At 43.5% G+C, this 20,275-nt stretch overlaps 2 protein-coding genes across 7 annotated transcripts in view; one reads left to right on the plus strand and one right to left on the minus strand.

Moving 5' to 3' along the window:
- The window catches only part of MRPL22 (mitochondrial ribosomal protein L22), a 48,026-nt gene extending 30,946 nt beyond the window's left edge, over positions 1-17,080 (minus strand). For 2 of the 3 annotated variants that reach the window (XM_085001929.1, XM_021076704.2), the window contains exons 1-2: positions 15,524-15,558; positions 15,400-15,442 (exon numbers count right to left, since the gene is read on the minus strand). In XM_085001929.1, the coding sequence (XP_084858055.1) occupies positions 15,400-15,442; positions 15,524-15,551 (71 nt within the window). In that variant the 5' untranslated portion in view covers positions 15,552-15,558. Of the gene's footprint in view, positions 1-15,399; positions 15,443-15,523; positions 15,559-16,968 lie in introns of those variants that run through there. The other variant, XM_021076706.2, reaches the window with a different exon arrangement.
- Positions 17,081-17,204: 124 nt separating this feature from the next.
- The window catches only part of GEMIN5 (gem nuclear organelle associated protein 5), a 47,685-nt gene continuing 44,614 nt past the window's right edge, over positions 17,205-20,275 (plus strand). For all 4 annotated transcript variants that reach the window (XM_005672598.4, XM_005672599.4, XM_005672600.4 and 1 more), the window contains exons 1-3: positions 17,205-17,433; positions 18,227-18,387; positions 19,093-19,274. In XM_005672598.4, coding sequence (XP_005672655.1) covers positions 17,268-17,433; positions 18,227-18,387; positions 19,093-19,274 — 509 coding nt within the window. In that variant the 5' untranslated portion in view covers positions 17,205-17,267. The remainder of the gene's footprint in view (positions 17,434-18,226; positions 18,388-19,092; positions 19,275-20,275) is intronic.

Raw genomic sequence — 20,275 nt, forward strand, 5'->3', positions numbered from 1 at the left:
TGTTTGGAGGAATGAACATCATTGTTGTCTTCTGGAGGGATGTTGTTTAGGGAGTTTCTTTCCAGCCCAAATTGACACCAATGCTAAAATCTGTTGCTTATAAAGAAAGACTTTAAAAAATGAATAGCAATGTTTCAAATGAGAAATTCAAAATAAATAAATAAGTAAAAATAATGTATGTAAAAAGTTAATTAATCACTGATAATTTGAACATTAACTAGACAGTTGATAATTTTTAATGAGATATATAGTGAAATATTTATGGATAAAATAATATACTACCTGGGATTTGTTTCAAAATATGATGGGCAAGAGCATGGGCTAAATATAAAAAAAGAAAACTAGACAGGCCATGAGCTAATAACTGCTGGAATTCGGTGACAGGTTCATGAGGGTTCAGCATGTTGTCCACTTTGGTACACATCTGAATATATCCAAAGAACACAGTGAACCTTGGTGCTTCCCTACTGCTCAGACTATAGAATCCAAACTCCTCAACAAGACAAGAGAAAGCTTTTCATAATCTAACCCCAACCCGTCTGTCTTGGCTTATGTACCTGAAGGTCTAGGCACACCAACATTCGCTGTTCCCTGAACAAGCCACACACTTTCTTATCTTTACACTTCTGCTAATGTTGTTTTCTCTTCATTATCTCCTGAATGAAACACTTGTCCTATTCGAAGTCCCAGCTCAAATGTCACCTCACTGTGGAGCACTAAGCACCTCAGTGTGAACCTGATCCCTTCTCTCAGACAACCATTCACCCCATTTGCCTTCGTAGTTTGTTCTTGCCGGCCATACAGCAATGAGTTGGCCTACTCCTACGCTACAGTAAGCTGGCTGTAGAAGGAGGAGTTCTGGTAGTAAGTGTATAGATTTGAGCATCTCAAGGGCAAGTAAAACATCCTTCCTTGTTCTAGCACCAAGGACAATATCTGGCACATATAACCCAGACTTAAATATTCAAAGTTGTTGTATATTCGCAAATTCTCACACAAAATATGTAATTAGCTTATATATACACACTTTAAATTAAAGCACAACACCCTACAGAGTTAGCACATGATAAACAATGGTAGTTAGCATCAATTTTAAATTAGACCCTCTAAACAGTTCCTCTCTCCTGTTCTCCAAAAAATAAACACTATGAACTGCAAACTTTGTATTACATGATTTCAAACCTTCTTCTTATATTTATAATCATCATGTTTCTATGAAGTTGTAATTTGTGAGTACACTAAGTTTGTCACCTCTCTGAGCCTCAACTTCTTTATCTACAAGAAGAGAAACTGGAGTACTTCAACTCCAAGCCTTCTCCAAACCTGAATTCTACCTCTAATCCATGGTTACAGAAATATCAATGCCTTGGCTTCTATCTAATACTTCAATGAAACCACTACTATACTAAACAGTCTGAAAGGCTGCTTGAAGGTGAGGCCCATGCTGTCTGTATCCCCCATGTCTAGCACAATGCCTTATACTTCTCAAATCCTCAATACACATTCAGTGAATTAAATATAATGCTTAATAAATTAAACACATTATGGATTAATAATTACAAAGCTTTCTAAATACCTACAAAACTTTCAGGGCTCAAATGATTCATAAAATGAATTATCATGCAAATACTACACAACTGTAATCAAATTAAATTAAAATAGTATTCCAAACGGGGTACTTAATGCAGAAGTGTATTAAACCATAAAGGTTGTGTGCACCCTCTCCTGGCTAACAGTTGGAATAACACTGAATTAAAGCAAGAAATGAACTGACCATGAAGTACAACTGAAAATAAAACTAATTCAAAACTGTAGGTTTTTATGAGAAATTTTTATAAGAAAGCCTGTGGGAGTTCCCATCGTGGTGCAACAAAAACAAATCCGACTAGGAACTATGAAGTTGCCAGTTTGATCCCTGGCCTAGCTCAGTGGGTTAAGGATCTGGTGTTGCCATGAGGTGTGGTGCAGGTCGCAGATGTGGCTCGGATCTGGCATTGCTGTGGCTCTGGCACAGGCCAGCAGCTACAGCTCCAGTTGGACCCCTAGCCTGGGAACCTCCATATGCCACGGGTGTGGCTCTACAAAGACAAAAGACAAAAAAAAAAAAAAGAAAGAAAGAAAGAAAGCCTGCGAAGAGTCACTAGAGAAAACAAATTCAACAAAAGCAAGTTGGTGGAATTAACAAATGATACCACAGGTTATTGCTAGGATTCATTTCCTTCTTTAATATTATTTTCAAACAAATTTTAAGTTTTAAATCTTGGAGTTCCCATTGTGGCGCAGTGGAATCAAATCTGACTGGTATCCATGAGGATGCAGGTTTGATCCCTGGCCTTGCTCAGTGGGTCGGGGATCCAGCGCTGCCATGAGCTATGGTGTAGGTCGTAGATGCAGCTGGGATCCTATGTGACTGTGGCTGTGGTGCAGGTCAGCAGCTGTAGCTCCAATTCAACCCCTAGCCTGGGAACTTCCATATACTGCAAGTTTGGCCCTAAAAAAAAAAAAAAAAAGCAAAAACTAAATAAATAAGTAAATATATCTGCCTAGAACTCTAGCTTACTGTTAGCATTCTTTTTTTTTTTTAATTTTTTTATTTTTTGTCTTTTGTCTTTTTGTCGTTGTTGTTGTTGTTGCTATTTCTTGGGCCGCTCCTGCGGCATATGGAGGTTCCCAGGCTAGGGGTCGAATCGGAGCCGTAGCCACCGGCCTACGCCAGAGCCACAGCAACTTGGGATCCGAGCCGCGTCTGCAACCTACACCACAGCTCACGGCAACGCCGGATCGTTAACCCACTGAGCAAGGGCAGGGACCGAACCCGCAACCTCATGGTTCCTAGTCGGATTCGTTAACCACTGCGCCACGACGGGAACTCCACTGTTAGCATTCTAAAGTTCTTTTAAAAAAAAAAAAAAAAAAACCACTGAAAGGCAGAGTTCCCGTCGTGACACAGCGGAAATGAATTCACTAGGAACCATGAGGTTGCGGGTTCCATTCCTGGCCTTGCTCAGTGGGTTAAAGATCCGGCATTGCTGTGAGCTGTGGTGTAGGCTGACAGCTATAGCTCAGATTCAACTCCTAGCCTGGGAACTTACATATGCTGCAGGTGAGGCCCTAAAAAGCAAAAACCAAAAACAAACAAAAAAAGAACACTGAAAGGCAACCAGGATCAACTTTTATCATTTTGAAATTCAAATATCACTACTAATATTTACTGTATGTTTTCATTTACCAAGAAAGTCAAATCCGTTTCGCTTCGTTGTATCTCTGCAAATCCGGTGAAGGAAGGCAGGCATGAATCAGCATTACAGAGCACTTGTACACAAAACACACACAGGGACCCACCCATGGTGAGACTGCCAGAGTTCAAGCAGAAAGTGGATGGTGTGCTGGAGCTAGCATATGAATCTCCTTAGTCTCATTATTCTAGTGATTTCTACCTACCAATACTTGAAGATTAGGTTTCAGTACCACTTTTCAAATTCCGCCCATAGTCATTTGGTATTGAAGAGCAGGAGATAACAAACCAAATTTTAGGATTAAGAGTTAACTCAGTCTGTATCTGTAAGTTTGCAAAGTCACAATTTGACAGAACTAATACTCCCTCTTTGTTACTCAAAGTTCATTTTGAAATTTAGTACAAAGTATACCCAAGTCCCAAGTGAAGATATTATTCGCCTCAGGCTCAATCTTAAGAAAATCACGCTATTATAGATGCATCAAGGTAAAAAATTCTTTGTCCCAAATTTACTTCAGATAACATTAAGTTAATCCTACACTTGAGACTGAATAAAAAGAACATCCTTCCTCTTGCTTTAATTAAAATCTAAAATAAAGGGCTGAAGTGATATGCGTATTCTCATAACTCAATATAATTTTACTTTGTGAAAGTCAAGGACAATCAAACAAGGAAACAAAAGTTTAGCAAACAAAAAACGTAAAATCCCAGCAAGTCTGGACCATTAACAGCTCAGTTGCTCGCCCTGGGCACTACTGACTTTTCAGGCAGGTCACTCTTTGTTGTGGAGGCTGCCCTGTGGCTTCCTCACAGGATGCTGAGTAGCATCCCTCACCTTCACCCACTAGATGCCTGTGGCACCTGTTGCCTTGCGACAACCAAAGACGTCTCCAGACATAGTCAAATATCTCCTTGGTGGAGTGAGGGACAAAACTGCTCCCAATTGGAAGTCACTGTTAGCTAAAGCAGCCTTAAAAACAAACAAACACAAAACAGAGCTAGTCTGCGCAGACCAGGGAGCATGACATCTCTGTTCCTGTTATTACAATATTCGCATGTGGATGGTTGATAAATCAGATTTTCTCACTCTGCTTTATTCATAAACCCCAAGTGGGCCCTTAAGGCTGCTTGGCATTCCAACTGGTATTTCTCTAGTCTGTTTACTCTCCTAGACCCTGCAGACATACTTCATCCCTCTTCCTTGCTAGTTAAACTTCCTACGTCTCCTCCCTCGTCCTCAGTCTCCGCTAAAAACTATGCCTTCTCGCTGAGAAAACTGAACAATCAGAAGAGAACTCCTACAAGCTCCTGCCACCTAATCTAAATACCCACCTGCATCCATGTCCACACACACTGACTGCCTTCAGTTGTTACGAAGAATGCAAATCTATGCCCTACCGAGGACTACTCTCATCCTCTGCTTTCTAGATCCCACTCCTTCCCACCCACTCAAGGGCACTGCTCCAACAATTCTTTGCTCCCATCAGCAAAAAAATAACCTCTAGTACTTCTCAACTTAAAATAATCCATTCCCTGACCAATTCTCTCTAGCTACTGCCACAAAACTCTTTGAACTTCCCTGAACCTAAATGTTACCTAACCTGCTGTGGTGCAGGTTCTCTATCTCTCATTCCAGCCCTCCCATTCACCCTTAACCTTCTCCACTTAGGTTGTTTGCCTGCATCACTCCACCAAAACTGCTTTCTTTTTTTTTTTTTTTTTTTTTTTTTTTTTGTCTTTTGTCTTTTTTGTTGTTGTTGTTGTTGTTATTGTTGCTATTTCTTGGGCCGCTCCCTCGGCATATGGAGGTTCCCAGGCTAGGGGTTGAATCGGAGCTGTAGCCACCGGCCTACGCCAGAGCCACAGCAATACGGGATCCGAGCCGCGTCTGCAACCTACACCACAGCTCACGGCAACACCGGATCGTTAACCCACTGAGCAAGGGCAGGGACCGAACCCGCAACCTCATGGTTCCTAGTCGGATTCGTTAACCACTGCGCCACAACGGAAACTCCAAAAACTGCTTTCTTTATCAAGGTCATTGAAGACATGTGCATTGTAAAATCCAAGAGGCAATTCTCAATCTTTTTTTTTTTTTTTTTTTTGTCTTTTATCTTTTGTCTTTTGTTGTTGTTGTTGTTGTTGTTGTTGCTATTTCTTGGGCCGCTCCCACGGCATATGGAGGTTCCCAGGCTAGGGGCTGAATCGGAGCTGTAGCCACCGGCCTACGCCAGAGCCACAGCAACGCAGGATCCGAGCCGCGTCTGCAACCTACACCACAGCTCACAGCAACGCTGGATCGTTAACCCACTGAGCAAGGGCAGGGACCGAACCCACAACCTCATGGTTCCTAGTCGGACTCGTCAACCACTGTGCCACGACGGGAACTCCAATTCTCAATCTTCATCTGAGAATGAGCTAAGGATCTGTGGTAAAAGGGGTCTGACTGCCTAACACTTGCAACACTGCAGGGTAGTTCCTCACGCCACCACCAAGCAAGGCTCTGACACCAGCTGGCTGTCCTACAATTGAATTCAATTCTGACACTCTATCTGGAGACAGCATGATTCTACAGGTTAAGGACTCTGTCCCATAAGACCAGCTCCACTCCAGATGCCAATTACAAGGTTTATAGCCAGGTTGTTATCTGGCTATAAATCAAGAGGGTCTCAATGGCCCCTTCTTTGGGTTTGATTAATCTGCTGGCGCAGCTCACAGAATTCAGGAAACCCACTTACTTGCTAGAGTAAACTGATTTTTTACAAAACACAGTAAAATATATCAATCAAAAGCTAAATGAAGAGAAACACAGGGCAAAGTCCCAAACAAAGGCGCTCTGTCTTTGTGAAAATTGGGGCCCAACTCGGTGGCACATGGAAGCATTCTGATCCCCCAACTCGAAAGCTCTCCAGACTCCTTCCTTTTGATGGAGGCTTCATTACATTGGCATAACTGATTAACTTATGGCCACTGGTGACTGATTCAACCTCCAGTCTTTTCCTTCTTGAAAATCAGGAAGTGGTGGGACTGAAAGTTCCACTCCTCTATTCCTGGTCGGTTTCCCTGGCAAACAGCCCCCATTCTTAAGTGCTTCCCAAAATTCACCTCATTAACATAAACCCAGCTGTGGTGGAAAGGGATTTGTTACGAATAATAGGACACTCATTTCACTTTATGGCTCTGAAGCCATTTCAGAAACTGAGGACAAGAGACCAAATATGACAAAAGAAGCTCCCACTGGAGTTCCCTTGAGGCACAGTGGGTTAAGGATCCGGTGTTGTCACTGCTGTGGTGCAGGTTCAATGCCTAGCCTGAGAACTTCTACATGCTGAGGGTATGTCTCCCCCCCCAAAGAAGCTCCCACTACCCTATGGCTCAGGAAATCCCAAGAGTTCGGGGAACTATGAGCCAGAACCACGGACAAAGACCAAATATATATGAGAAATACATTTTGGTCATCTAAACGCCCAAGTATGTATTTCTCATAAACCACGGTATCGCATTTGGTCACTTGCTCTTCCTTGAGACACATTCTTTACTTGCGTTCCAGGGCATCGCACAGTCTGGGTTTTCCTCTCACCTCTCTAGACACTTCTCCTGTCTCCTCCTCACCCTAATCTGTGTATGTTGGCTGCCCCAGGTAGGAATCAATCCTTGAATTCTTGTGCTTTCTATCTACACGCAAACACGGTGAAGTCAGCCAGTCTTCCGGCTTTAAACACTGTTCATACACTGGTAACCAGCAAATCTGCATGCCTTTCCTGACTCCAAACTCATCTATCCAATCACCTCCTCATGTCTCCAATTATACGGTTCCTGGATATCTCAAACTTAACAAGATCCAAACCAACCTCTTGATATTCTCCCCCAAACCCACTCTTCTAGGAGTTCCCTGTGGCACAGTGGGTTATAGATCTGGCATTGTCACTGTAGCAGCTTGGGTCACTGCTGTGGCGCAGGTTCGATCCTTGACCTGGGAACTTCCACACACCACAGGTATGGCCAAAAAACAAAACAAAACAAAACTCCTCTAGGAGTTCCTGTTATGACTCAGTGGTCATGAACCTGAGTAGTATCCAGGAGGATGGAGGTTTGATCCCCGGCCTCGATCAGTGGATTAAGGATCTAGTGTTGCCATGAGCTGTGTTGTAGGCCGCAGACACAGCTCAGATTTGGCGTGGATGTGGCTACCAGCTACACCTCCAATTCACCCCCTCACATGGGAACTTCCATATGCCGCAGGTGCAGCCCTTAAAAAAAACAAACAAAAAAAACAAACAAACAAAAAAAACGCTCTTCTAGAAGTCTTCCCATCTCAGGAAACGATAACTTCATTCTTACATTTGGTCAGGTCATAAACCCTGCTGTCACCCTTCTTTCTCACACCCCACATCCAATTCATCAACAAGTCTTGTCAGCTGTCATTAACCCAATGCCAGAATCCAACCATTCACCCAGCCTCACAGCCACCCTAATCCAAGCCTCCATAATCTCTAACCTGAAATATCCAGTCTCCGCTTCTCTCCTTGCTCCCCGCCCCCTCTTTGGTCTGTTCTCAACACAGAAAGAACCACTCAGAAACGTAAGTCAGATCATACGGCTCTCATACTGAAAACCCACCAATGGTTTCCCATCTCAATCAGAATAAAAACCAAAGGACTTACAACGACCCTAAGGCTCAACATGCTGTCCTAGTCCTTCTTCTGACCTCATCTCCCACTGTCTCCTTCTTCACTCACTGCTTTTGGCCATAGCAGGGACTTCACACTTAAGTTCCACATGCCTAGAAGGTTATTCACTCAGATGTTGGCAGCGCTTACAGCTTGCTCCCTTATTTCTTTCAGACCTTTATGCAAATACTATCTCTTAAGGAGGGCCCTCCTATCCAAAAGTGCAACCTCCCTCTCATTTACACACGTCCTATTCCCATCCTCTGCTTTCGTTTTCTACAAGGAAGTTATCACTATCATGTATTTTCCTTATTTTGCTTATTACTCTCCTCCCTCACTAGATCATACATTATGAGGGTAGAGACTATCACGGTTTTTGGTTCACTACAAAATTCCCAGTGCTAGAACAGTACCTGGCACACAGCAGGCACCAAATACATATTTGTACAATGAATTAGAGAATACAGGGGACAGCCAGGTAACACAAACAAGCTAAGAGGGCTGGGCGTAAGTACTTACGCAACAATTTATAAGTAGTTAGAAAATGAGGAAAACTGAAGACTCTATGTCTCACCTAAAGAGTGGTACACTCTTCTGCTCTAGAAAATTGTTGCCATGCCTTGCGATGCACAACAGAATCTAGAAACCTAGATTTTTTTTTTTTAAGTTTTTTGTTTCTTGTTTTTTGGCTGCACTAGTAGCACATGGAAGTTCCTGGACCAGGGATCAGATCCAACCACAGCTGCTACCTATGCCACAGCTGCAGCAACACTGGATCTTTAACCCGCTGTGCCACAGCAGAAACTCCTGGAAACCTAGATTTTTATGAGAAAGGTACCAGTTTTTAAATGCTGATTTAAAAAAAGAAGTTTTAGGAACTCCTGCCTTGGCTCAGTGGTTAACCAATCCAACTAATATCCATGAGGACATGGACTGAACCTATTTCCTCATGGATGCTAGTCAGATTTGTTTCCTGTTGTGGCGCAGCAGAAACAAATCCAACCAGCATCCATGAGGACACAGGTTCGATCCCTGGCCTTGCTCAGTGGGTTAAGGATCCGGTGTTGCCGTGAGCTATGGTGTAGGTCACAGAGGCGGCCTGGATCTGGCATTGCTGTGGCTGTGGTATAGGCCAGCAGCTGTAGCTCCAATTCAACCCTGGCCTGGGAACCTCCATATGCCACAGGTATGGTCCTAAAAAGACAAAAGACAAAAAAAAAAAAGAGGTTTTAAAACACAATATAACATACACACAAAACATATTTGCAGGCCTGATGCATAAGACAGATCTCTCATTTGTAATCTCTTCAGATAAGCTATTAGGGCCCCAAACCAACTTTTTAAAATAAGTTTCATTCTTCCCTGTCTCCACATTACTCTTCTTTTTCATGATTAGCACATAGATTTTTTAAAATTTATGTTTATATACTTTGAGGGGTTTGGCCTACCACAGAGTAGTATGAGAACAAATAAAAAACAAAGTCACAATTCTCAGCAGAACAATTTCTTTAAAGAATCTGAGAATAAATCAAAAAGTTTATAAATACATTCTTATTCAACTTGCCATTTCAAAGATGTAACACCTTCCTTCAGAGAAGCTATTAGAAGCCTTTGGTGCCAATAATCATTTGAAAATAAGACATTAAAACTTTCAGATTACTACCGTATCATTCAGAGTAATAACAGTCATATTCTGGTGGATAACTAATTGCATAGGTGTAGAGAGCTTCTAAAAGCCTCATTCTGGGGAGTTCCCATTGTGACACATGGGTAACGAACCTGACTAGTATCCATAAGGATATAGGTTTGATCCCTGGCCTCACTGAGTGGGCTAAGGACCTGGTGTTGCCGGGAGCTGTGGTATAGGTCAGAGATGCAGCGTGGATCTGGCATTGCTGTGGCTGTGACGTAGGCTGGCAGCTGTAGCTCCTATTTGACCTCTAGCTTGGGAACTTCCATATGCTGCAGATGCGGCCCTAAAAAAACTAACTAAATAAATGCCTCTTTCTGTCCAAAGGAATAGTTTAGAATCCTGAAAACAATTTGGATAATCAGCACAAGCTACTCTTTTTTTTTTTTTTTTGTCTTTTTAGGGCCGCACCCACAGCATATGGAAGGTCCAAGGCTAGAGGTCGAATTGGAGCTATAGCTGCTGGCCTACGCCACAGGCACCACAACGGCCAGATCCAAGCCTTGTCTGTGACCTACATCACAGCTCATGGCAACACCAGATCCTTAACCCACTGAGTGAGGCCTGGGATCAAACCCGTGCTCTCATGGATACTAGTCAGATCTGTTTCTGCTGAGCCATGACAGGAACTCCAGCACAAGCTATTCTATTTCATAAAACTAGAAATCTATACCCACACTTAATTTGCCATGAGGATTCCTTCCTGGCACTGGAATGGAGAAACCAGAATCTCAATTTCTCCCAATCTTTCAGACTACAACTTGCATCTGTTCAGGCTGATTAACAGTTCAGCTTTTACTTACTGACCAACTAATAAGGAGAGGGTACTGTGATGTCTTTTGCTAACACCATGTCTGACACCAAACGTGGGGGTTTTCTATACCAACAACCACTTCTCCAACACTGAGTATCCAACAACTGAATTCAATTCTGACACCATCTACCTGAGAGCTAGCATCAGATCCCACAAGTTGAAGGGCACAGTTCCACAGGACTGCCCCACACCAGAAGTTAGATGCAAAAGGGTATCCAGAAGTTCCCGTTGTGGCTCAGTGGTTAACGAATCCAACTAGGAACCACGAGGCTGCGGGTTCAATCCCTGGCCTTGCCCAGTGGGTTAAGGATCCAGCGTTGCCGTGAGCTGTGGTGTAGGTTGCAGACGCGGCTTGGATCCCACGTTGCTGTGGCTCTGGCGTAGGCTGGTGGCAACAGTTCCGATTAGACCTCTAGCCTGGGAACCTCCATATGCTGCGGGAAAGCCAAAAAGCCAAAAAAAAAAAAAAAAAAAAGGGTGTCCAGATTACCTGGAGCTCTGCTTACCTGACAACAAATGTGGTGCTTCCCACAACCCTCTCTTCCACCCTGAGGTTCAATAATTTGCTAGGACATCTTCAAGAATTCAAGGAAATATTTATGTTTATTATAAAGGATTCGCCTCAGGAATAGCCAAACAGAAGCGATGCATAGGACAAGGTGACAAGGTATGGCAGGGAGGGCACAGGCCTCTATGCCCTCTCCAGGCAGACCACCTTCAAGCACATTAAGGGGTTCACGAACCCAGAATCTCTCAGAACCTCGTATAAAGTTTTTTCTTTTCTTTTTCTTTTTTTGTCTTTTTCGTCTTTTTCTAGGGCCACACACGTGGCATATGGAGATTTCCAGGTTAGGGGTCTAATCAGAGCTGTAGCTGCAGGCCTATGCCAGAGCCACAGCAACGCAGTACCCGAGCTGAGACTGTGACCTGTTACACCACAGCTCACGGCAACGGCGGATCCTTAACCCACTGAGCGAGGCTGGGGATCAAACCCGAAACCCTATGGTTCCTAGTCGGATTTGTTAACCACTGAGCCACGACGGGAACTCCATTGTTCTAGTTTTTATAACCTAAATTCCAGCCCCATTCCAAAGGGACTTGTTATGAGTGAAAAATACTCTCCCAGCACTCAGGAAATTTCAAGGATTTTAGGAGCTCTGTGCCAGGAACCAAGGACCAAGACCAAATATATTTCTTATTATGGTACAGGTACTATTCTAGGTGATGGGGACATAAAATATATACCTAGCCCTAGAGAGATGGAAAATTAACCATAATGTGCAGTAGGCATTAAAATGCCATAATTAACAGGAAGGCTGAGGTAATCGGTGTGGCTGTAAGGAGTTGAGACTTGAGCTAAGTACTGAAGAAAGTACAGACTTCAACATTCAGATGCCCAGTCTGAGAGCACTCCAGGTTAAAGGCATAGCAGAAGTAAAGGTGTGATTTACAGGACATCTTTTTGGGAAAAAAAAAAAAAAAAAGACCTAAAGATGATGTAATCAACATCTTTTGAGAGAGAATGTAGTGGGCTGAATGTCGGCCCCAAAGATGTGTCCACGTCTTCACCCCAGAATCTGTAAATCTATTGTATGGAAAAGGAGATCATTAAGTTAGATATCTCCAGAGGGGAGCTTATTCTGGATTATCTTTTTAGCCCTAAGTGTAATCCCATGTACCTTAATGAGAGAGATGTAAAGAAAGTTTTGAAGCAGACAAATGGAGGGAAAGGTGACCTGAAGATAGAGCCAGAAGCTGGAAGACGCAAGGAATGGATTCTCCCCCACAGTCTCCAGAAGGAGCACAACCCTGCCAAAACCTTGACTTTGAACTTCTGACCTCCAGAACTTTGAAGGAAAAAATTTCTACTGCTTTAGCTTTAGGTCACTCAGTTGGTGGTAATTTGCTACAGCAGCCCTAGAAAACTAACAGAAAAACATTTCAGATCTATGACTTCAACCAGATATAAACACTAATTGAAGGAAGTTTCTAGTGCTTTGAAAGGAATAAAGCATCACATAAACAAGAAACTCATTAAACAAACATAAATATTATGAAATTGAAAATGTCCACCTATAACATCTCCTTGTTTTTGCGCATGACCATTTTATGGCTTATTGTCAAGCTACAAAAAATAGCAGCCAATGTTCTTTTTACAAAAGTAAATGTCGAGAGTTCACCTTGTGGCTCAGTGGGAACGAACCCAACTCGTACCCGTGAGGATGCGGGTTCTATCCCTGCCCCTGCTCAGTGGGTTAAGGATCCTGCGTTGCCATGAGCTGTAGTGTATGTTGCAGATGCGGCTTGAATCCCGAGTTGCTGTGGCTCTGGCGTAGGCCAGCGGCTACAGCTCTGATTCGACCCCTAGCCTGGGAACTTCCATATGCTATGGGAGCGGCTCAGGAAATGGCAAAAAGACAAAAAAAAAAAAAACAAAACTGTAGGGCTGATATATGAAATACATAATCTCATCCATGAGTACTGAGGAGCTACTAATAGTTTTAGCACCAAATCTGATTTCCTCTCAAACAACTTCACAGCAATATCACCCCATCACCACTTCTCTACAGCACCAGGCACTAAGAGACATTTTATAATTTGTCTCTTAATTCTCACAACCACTCTTGAAGATAAACATTATCCTCACTTTTTGATATGAGGAAACTGAGCCTCAGAGAAGTTAAGCAAATGGCCCAAGGCCACAACATCTGTCCTTGACAGGGACCTGAAATTCATCTGCATCACCTGCAACTCAGTGTTCATTCAGATATATCAGACTGCTGTCATCATTTCCCCACCAAACTGCTGATTCATGACATTTCCAATTTGATTTTTCTTGTGGAGGATTTTAACCTATGTACAGCTTAATAACTAGTGCCTTTGAGCTTTTACAATGGCCCTTCTATTTCTAAACCACCAGAATACACTCTTCATTCTCTAAACGTACACTTTTAAATCACTCTGATCCTCCCATGATGTGACAGAGCACTGTTATTTTTTAGGACCACACCCACGGTAGATGCACGTTCCCAGGTTAGGGGTCAAATCAGAGATGCAGCTGCCAGCCTACGCTACAGCCACAGCAACTCGAGACCCAAGCCACATCTGCGACCTACTGCTCACGGAAACTCCAGTTCCTTAACCTGCTGAGCAGGGCCAAGGATCAAACCTACGTCCTCATGGATACTAGTCAGATTTGTTACCACTGGGAACTCTGACAGAGCACAATTTAAAGCCAGAAAATTAAAAAAAAAAAAAAAAAAAGGAGTTCCCGTCGTGGCGCAGTGGTTAATGAATCCGACTAGGAACCATGAGGTTGCGGGTTCGGTCCCTGCCCTTGCTCAGTGGGTTAACGATCCGGCGTTGCCGTGAGCTGTGGTGTAGGTTGCAGACGCAGCTCGGATCCCAAGTTGCTGTGGCTCTGGCGTAGGCCTGCAGCTACAGCTCTGATTAGACCCCTAGCCTGGGAACCTCCATATGCCAAGGGAGCAGCCCAAGAAATAGAAAAACAAAGACAAAAAAAAAAAAAAAAAAAAAAAAGCCAGAAAATTTTTTGTTTAGTCTGATTTGCCATGTAACCTTCAGTAAGTCACAAAACTTTCCAAATGTAGCAGCAGTAAAGTGGAGACTTAAAATTCAAAGGCTGGAAACTGTCAGTCTGCACTAAATAGACCCTACAGAAAAGTTTTATTTGGTCAGAAGCATTTTTCAATTCAATTAAATGCCTTTAGAGGTGGAATGCACTCTACCGACCTCCACAGGCCTTACCACTCTCTCTTTTTACAGAGACCACTTCTCCTAGTTCAGTCATTTCTATCACCTGTCTGGCATCTGGTATCCAATTAGGTTTTCATCCACTGAATTAGATGACCTCTAAGATTTTACAAGGTCATCACGAGCCTTAGTTATACCTTTCGACTTAGTTTTCATGTAGCCATTTCCCCACTAGAATGTCCAGAATGGGGAATCATAAAATTAAATAACTTCAAAACTAGAAAGACAACACTGTAAATCAACTATACTCTAATAGGAAAAAAAAAAAAAAAAACTAGAAAAAGCCTTTGAGATTACCTAGCAAATTCCAACTCTCTTATATTACAAACATAAAAAGACTGAAACCAAACTGCTCCAGTTACTTGCTCAAGCTTCCCAATATAAGTCAGTGTGGGACAGTTTAAATCAACCAAATCAGCAAAACATTCACTTTGTGCATGACCCCATGCTGCAGCTACAAAGAGAAACAAGAGTTGTTCCTAACTCCAAAGCGTATGAACTAAACCAAAATTAATGTTAACAAATGCACCGATCAGAATATTTGCAATCAGATTATCAATCTCCAAATATCGATAGCAGTACTACAAAAAAAGGACAATGAGAAGAAGGCAGAGAAAGCCTCCTACCAGTACTGACTCAAGTGCATTCCCTAACCTTAAAGAACGCTTTTGTCCTGAGATCAAAGAATGCTCTAAGGAATGCAGTATCAAGCTTCAAAACTTCCTGCAACTCGGAGACCTTGGGCAACTTATTCTACTTTGGGAACTTCAATTTACTTGTCTGCAAAAATGGGAATACTAGTACCAACACTACGTAGGATATAATCATAATGAGGGAATGCGAATAAACATTTTCACACAACGGCAGGCACGATGTAAAGCCAACTGTCTACAATACAACCCTGCTCTTGCAGGCAAATAACGAGAGGCATAGTGAGGAAAGGGCGCTCCCAACATGTTTGGGAGAGTCTAACTATATACAGAAAGATCAGGAAAGACTATTCAGAAAAGAATTTATAATGCCCCATAGGTCATAGGAAGACATCCTGATCCCCGCAGGGCTATGCAGTACGGCAGCGAAAAAACGAGGTGGCACAGCAGACACTCTGGATGTCCAGTTTGCTAACCTCGGAGCCTAAACCAGCGCCAGGCACTGGGCTCTCAGTGACGGACTGAAAAACTAACATGGAGCTTTCTGCAACTCCGAGGCGACTTACCTCAAAGCCAGCTTCCCCCTGAGATTCTGCATCCATAACCCACCTGCAAAATCAACAAAGGCCGTCAATTTAGACTCCCACGTCACTCCTTTCTTCCATCTCTTAAGCCCTAAACGGTCCTTACCCAAACGCTCCAGTACCGCCGCCGCCATCTTTCTCCCTCCCGCTACGGAAGCCTCCGCGTTCAAACGCCGCGTGGGCAAGACGCGTGCGCGATTCTCCGGCTTTCTCCCCGCCCCCAATCCCGGGTCCCAAAGACGCCTAGGGGGTTGTCATGGAGACTTCGAACACGCTTCAGGAGTAAAAGGTGCGGTTGGGCCAGCCTTGCTAGGGAATGAATGACTTAATAAAGGCTCCAACCTAGCGATTTTCCGGAAACTCGTCAGGATCCGGAAAAACTGGATAACACCTCACAAATGGCCTGAAGGGTTAGGAAAACAGAGACCGTGAACAAGCCAATTAACCTGGGAAGGTTTCGGTTTTGTTGTCAGTAAAACAAATAAGTATCCCTATGGCACTGGCTAGTAAAGATCACTAGAGATCATGTGAAAGCTCTTTTAAAGAACATGCAAACTACTAGGTATAAAATAAGCTACAAGGATCTATTGTACAGCACAGGAAATATAGCCAATATTTTATAATACTTTTGAATGGAATCATTACAAATTGTGAATCGTTGTACACCTGAAATTAATATAATATTGAAAATATTTGATAAATAAATGAAAACAAGAGTTCCCGTCAGGGCGCAGCGTAAAGGAATCTGGTTTGTTCCCTGGCCTCGCTCAGTAGGTTAAGGATCCGGCGTTGCTGTGGCTATGGCCTAGGCCAGTGACTACAGCTCCGATTCAACCCCTATCCTGGGAACCTCCATATGCCGCGGGTGTGACCCTAAAAAGCAAAAATAATAATAGTAGTAAAATAAATAATTGAAAATAAAGAACAAGCAGTTCAAATACAAAGTATGATGCTCCAGGTTCACCTCCAAGAGCTAAGAGTTAATAATCGTCAGGCACTTGCTGCCAAATATGGCCAGTAGGCATTTGACTAAATCTCATGTATTCCCCACAGCAATCCAACAAGGCCTGGATTATCATCTTCCTTCTTCAAATGAGAAACAGGTTTAGGATAGGTTAAAGTCTCAGACAACTGGAAAAAAGAGGTCAATCTAGGGTTGGATGCCTCCAAAGTTATGGTCGTACCCACATCCAAATATATTTGACCTCCCTTTATTTGCAGAGATATCTCAAATTTTATTTGCTGGGTATGCCGGAGTTCAAGATACCCAATGCAAACATGCAATAGGGAGTAGAAGAGTGTAAGTACAGAATCTGAGCATTTTAGGATGTTTGAGCTGGAAGGGAACTTCCGTTCTTTTTCCTCCACAGCACTTAACATATAGTCCCTTCACAGAGTTGACGGGTAATCAGATCAAAAGAGTCACTATTCTGCTTTTACTTGAGTATCAAAAACCCAGAGACAGAATTTTCACCCAGTTGCGGAAACCCTTTAAAAAAAATATTTGATGGGATAGGGGTTGAATAGGTCCAGGGAAAAAAGCGTTCTAACCTCTTAATTGCTGTGAGAAGTGAAAAATGCCTAACCCCTGGGCTGGGCTCCAGCCGCCCTAGACGCTCCAGCCGCAGGCGAGGTTCCGCGGCGGAGCGCCGCGCTCTGGACCCCGCCCTTCCCAGCCCAGCGACACCAGTAGCCGAGCCAGCGGTGCGGCCTGGACCTCCGCGCGCGCCGTAGCGGCGGGCCCGAAGGGGCGGGGCTCCGAGTCAACCCCGCCCCTTCCTGGCTACAGCGTGGGGCTACGAAAGGTCTGCGCAAGTAGTTGCTTCCCTCATCCCTGGGTGGCAGTGATCATGGCTCAGGAACCGCGCACGCTGCCGCCCTCCCCTAACTGGTACTGCTCCCGATGCAGCGATGCCGTGCCCGGGGGCCTCTTCGGCTTCGCGGCACGGACCTCCGTCTTCCTTGTCCGCGTGGGCCCAGGCGCGGACGCGATACCAGGGACGCCCCCATTTCGAGGTAATTCCCCACCTCTTGGCCCCAGCCCTCTTGCCCTTCCTGAGTTCCCTGCAGGCTCCGAGTGGGCATTTCTAGCCACCCCCATCTCTTTAGATGAGGAAACTGAGGCTCGGGAAGGAGAAGGGTCTCCTTACGGCCAACTAAGCTGACTCGCGTCCCAGTCTACAAGGCTGAGCTATACACCACGCTGTGGCCGAGCGGTCCCGCCTCCTGGCGCTCTCACGTGGATCCTCTGCTTACTGAAAAGTTAACCCTGTCTCTTTTCAGATATTTAGAACATCTAGGCCTTCCTCCCCAACCCAGTGCGTGCGGGCCCCCTGAGAGCTCCTTGGGGTTGAGGGCTGCCTAATAGCTGCACGCCTTAAGGGAGATCTTGCAAATTTATGATACTAATTTCTGTAAGATGAAGGACTTGAGCCGGATGCTTTCAGGCTCCAACCCAGGTTTTGCTTATGCCTTAGGATATGGGATGCCAGATATTTATTCTGTTCCAAACGATGTCTGGCTAGATCTAGATAAGAATCTCTTTTACTTGCTTCCACTGAGCTGCTCCTCAGTCTGAGAACTGGGCATATCAAGGGATATGAACAGCATTTTATAGATTTGAGAAGACTGAGGCCCAAGGAGATAAAAAAGACATGTCTAAACCCAGGTAAAGGCAGTACCAGCACTTGGGGTCTCTAATTGTGAGTTCTTCCATGGGCTAAGTGAAGTCTCAATCACCACTTAACAGTAAGATTCTGCCAAGGAAGCTTAGGTAGCACTTTAACCTGGAATCTGATTTTGCTTGAAGTCATAGGGGAGTTGGTGGGACACACCGAAAGGGTCTCTGGCTTCACATTTTGTCATCACCTGGGTCAATACAACCTCTGTGCCACCAGCTCTGACGATGGGACTGTGAAAATCTGGGATGTAGAGACAAAAACAGTTGTGACCGAACATGCACTCCATCAGGTACCGTGGCTTACTAGTTTCTCAGGCCATTATTATATATCTGCCAGAGTTCTCTTGCTTCAAGTATAGTTTTGCTAGCTTATCTGTGCAAGTAATTGTTTTCGTTCATTAGATAAGCTCTATATGGTAAGATACTTAAAAACTTTTCTGGAAGGAGGTGAATATAAATAAGAGGTCAGCAAACTGCACTGCTGCCTCCTTTTCCAAACTGTTTTACTGGAATATAATCACAGTTGTTCATTTAAGTACCTTCTACAATTTTAAGTATTGGCTGCTTGCATGCGACAATGGCAGAGTTAAGTACTTGCAACAGAGACAGTACGGCCCACACAGTCTAAAATATTTACTCTCTGGTTCTTTACGTGAAAATGACTCCCAATATAAACTATAAGTGAATGAAACTTGTTTCCAAACTAGGTGATTAATTGTATATCTGCTTTTTGAGAGAATGTAGGAAAGGAAAGAACTCCTTTTTAGTAAGAACTTTGCATTAATCTATAAAAGGAAAAAAAAAAAATGTAAATGGTCCTTTGATCCCCAGTAGCCTAAATTCTCCTATCATTTGGTTATGATGTAGTCTTGCTATACAAGTGGAACTCACAGTATATATTAAGTACCTGTCATGTGCCTAGCATTGTACAGGTTAAAAACTAAAAATTTAGCATTGACAAATAAGAAGCAAATAATTTTTGTTTTGTTTTAAAGCATACAATATCAGCATTGCATTGGTCTCCTCGAGTAAAGGATTTAATAGTATCTGGAGATGAAAAGGGAGTAGTTTTCTGTTACTGGCTTAACAGAAATGACAGCCAGCACCTGTTTATAGAACCCAGGACAATTTTCTGTCTTACTTGCTCACCTCATCATGAAGATTTAGTAGCCATTGGGTAAGTACTGTGCTGCCATCTGTGTGGATGATTTAGTTTTGTTGATGATCTTATTTCACATTGCTTTACCTTCTCCTGTCCCTTCATTCCTTAGAGGAAACCATCTACAGGTAGTCACTCTCCCTAGGTCCCTGGTATCCCTCTAGGTCCTCAGTCTCTCTCATTCTATTTTTGTTTCCTTGGTTTCCATGATACTGTACTTCCCTCATTCTCCATAACCCATTTCTTCAGTCAGCCTCCAAATGTCAGAAATGTCCTCTTTCACCTTTTTTTCCCTCCATGTTTACCCTTGGACATAAAATAACATTTACCTCCAGAGTGTCAAATGACTAAGCTCTGGCATTGGGATCTGTTTCCCCAGTGACCAGCAGAGTTGTTTACACAGCTGCCTGAGTGGGCACTCCCCGTTCCCTCACCACTCCATTTACTTCTCTCCCAAAGCTGTCCTTTCTCTAGTTTGAAGACTAGTCATGAGCACTAGAATGTAGGAGAGAAAGTCCAGCTGCAGTGAATTCAAGAGACTGGGAGGTGAGGTGGATATGCATGGAGACAACTTTTTCACAAAGTTTTTTGTGAAAATGTGCATAGACATGAAGCCAGAGGAGTTATATGGAGGTCAGGGCAGTGTTATATGGAGGTCAGGGCAGTGTTATATGGAGGTCAGGGCAGTGTTATATGGAAGATAATAAAGGCATGGTTTTTATGCTGATGGAAATGAGGCAGAAAAGGGGTAGCTTGCTGCAGGGGTAAACAGTGATAAATACAAGAATGATACTGAGAATTCAAGAAGAAATTGGATCCAGATCACAAGTTGAAAGAATAGCTGAGAATATGGAAATAGGTGCAAGTGGGTTTGAAGATCTGGTTGGGAGGGAAGGGTGTTTCATTCTGATGGCTTGTGATTTTCTTAGGCGCCAGTCAGAGAGGTGGAGTCAAATTCAGAGTGAGGAAGGAGCTGGATGCAGAAAGAAGCTATGAAAATAGTCATCTCAGAGGACAGA

Source organism: Sus scrofa, chromosome 16 (genome assembly GCF_054392235.1).
Source record: "Sus scrofa isolate SSC_HxYL_T2T_F1_AM1 chromosome 16, Sscrofa_HxYL_maternal_Yorkshire_Landrace_v2.0, whole genome shotgun sequence".
Taxonomy (NCBI): domain Eukaryota; kingdom Metazoa; phylum Chordata; class Mammalia; order Artiodactyla; family Suidae; genus Sus; species Sus scrofa.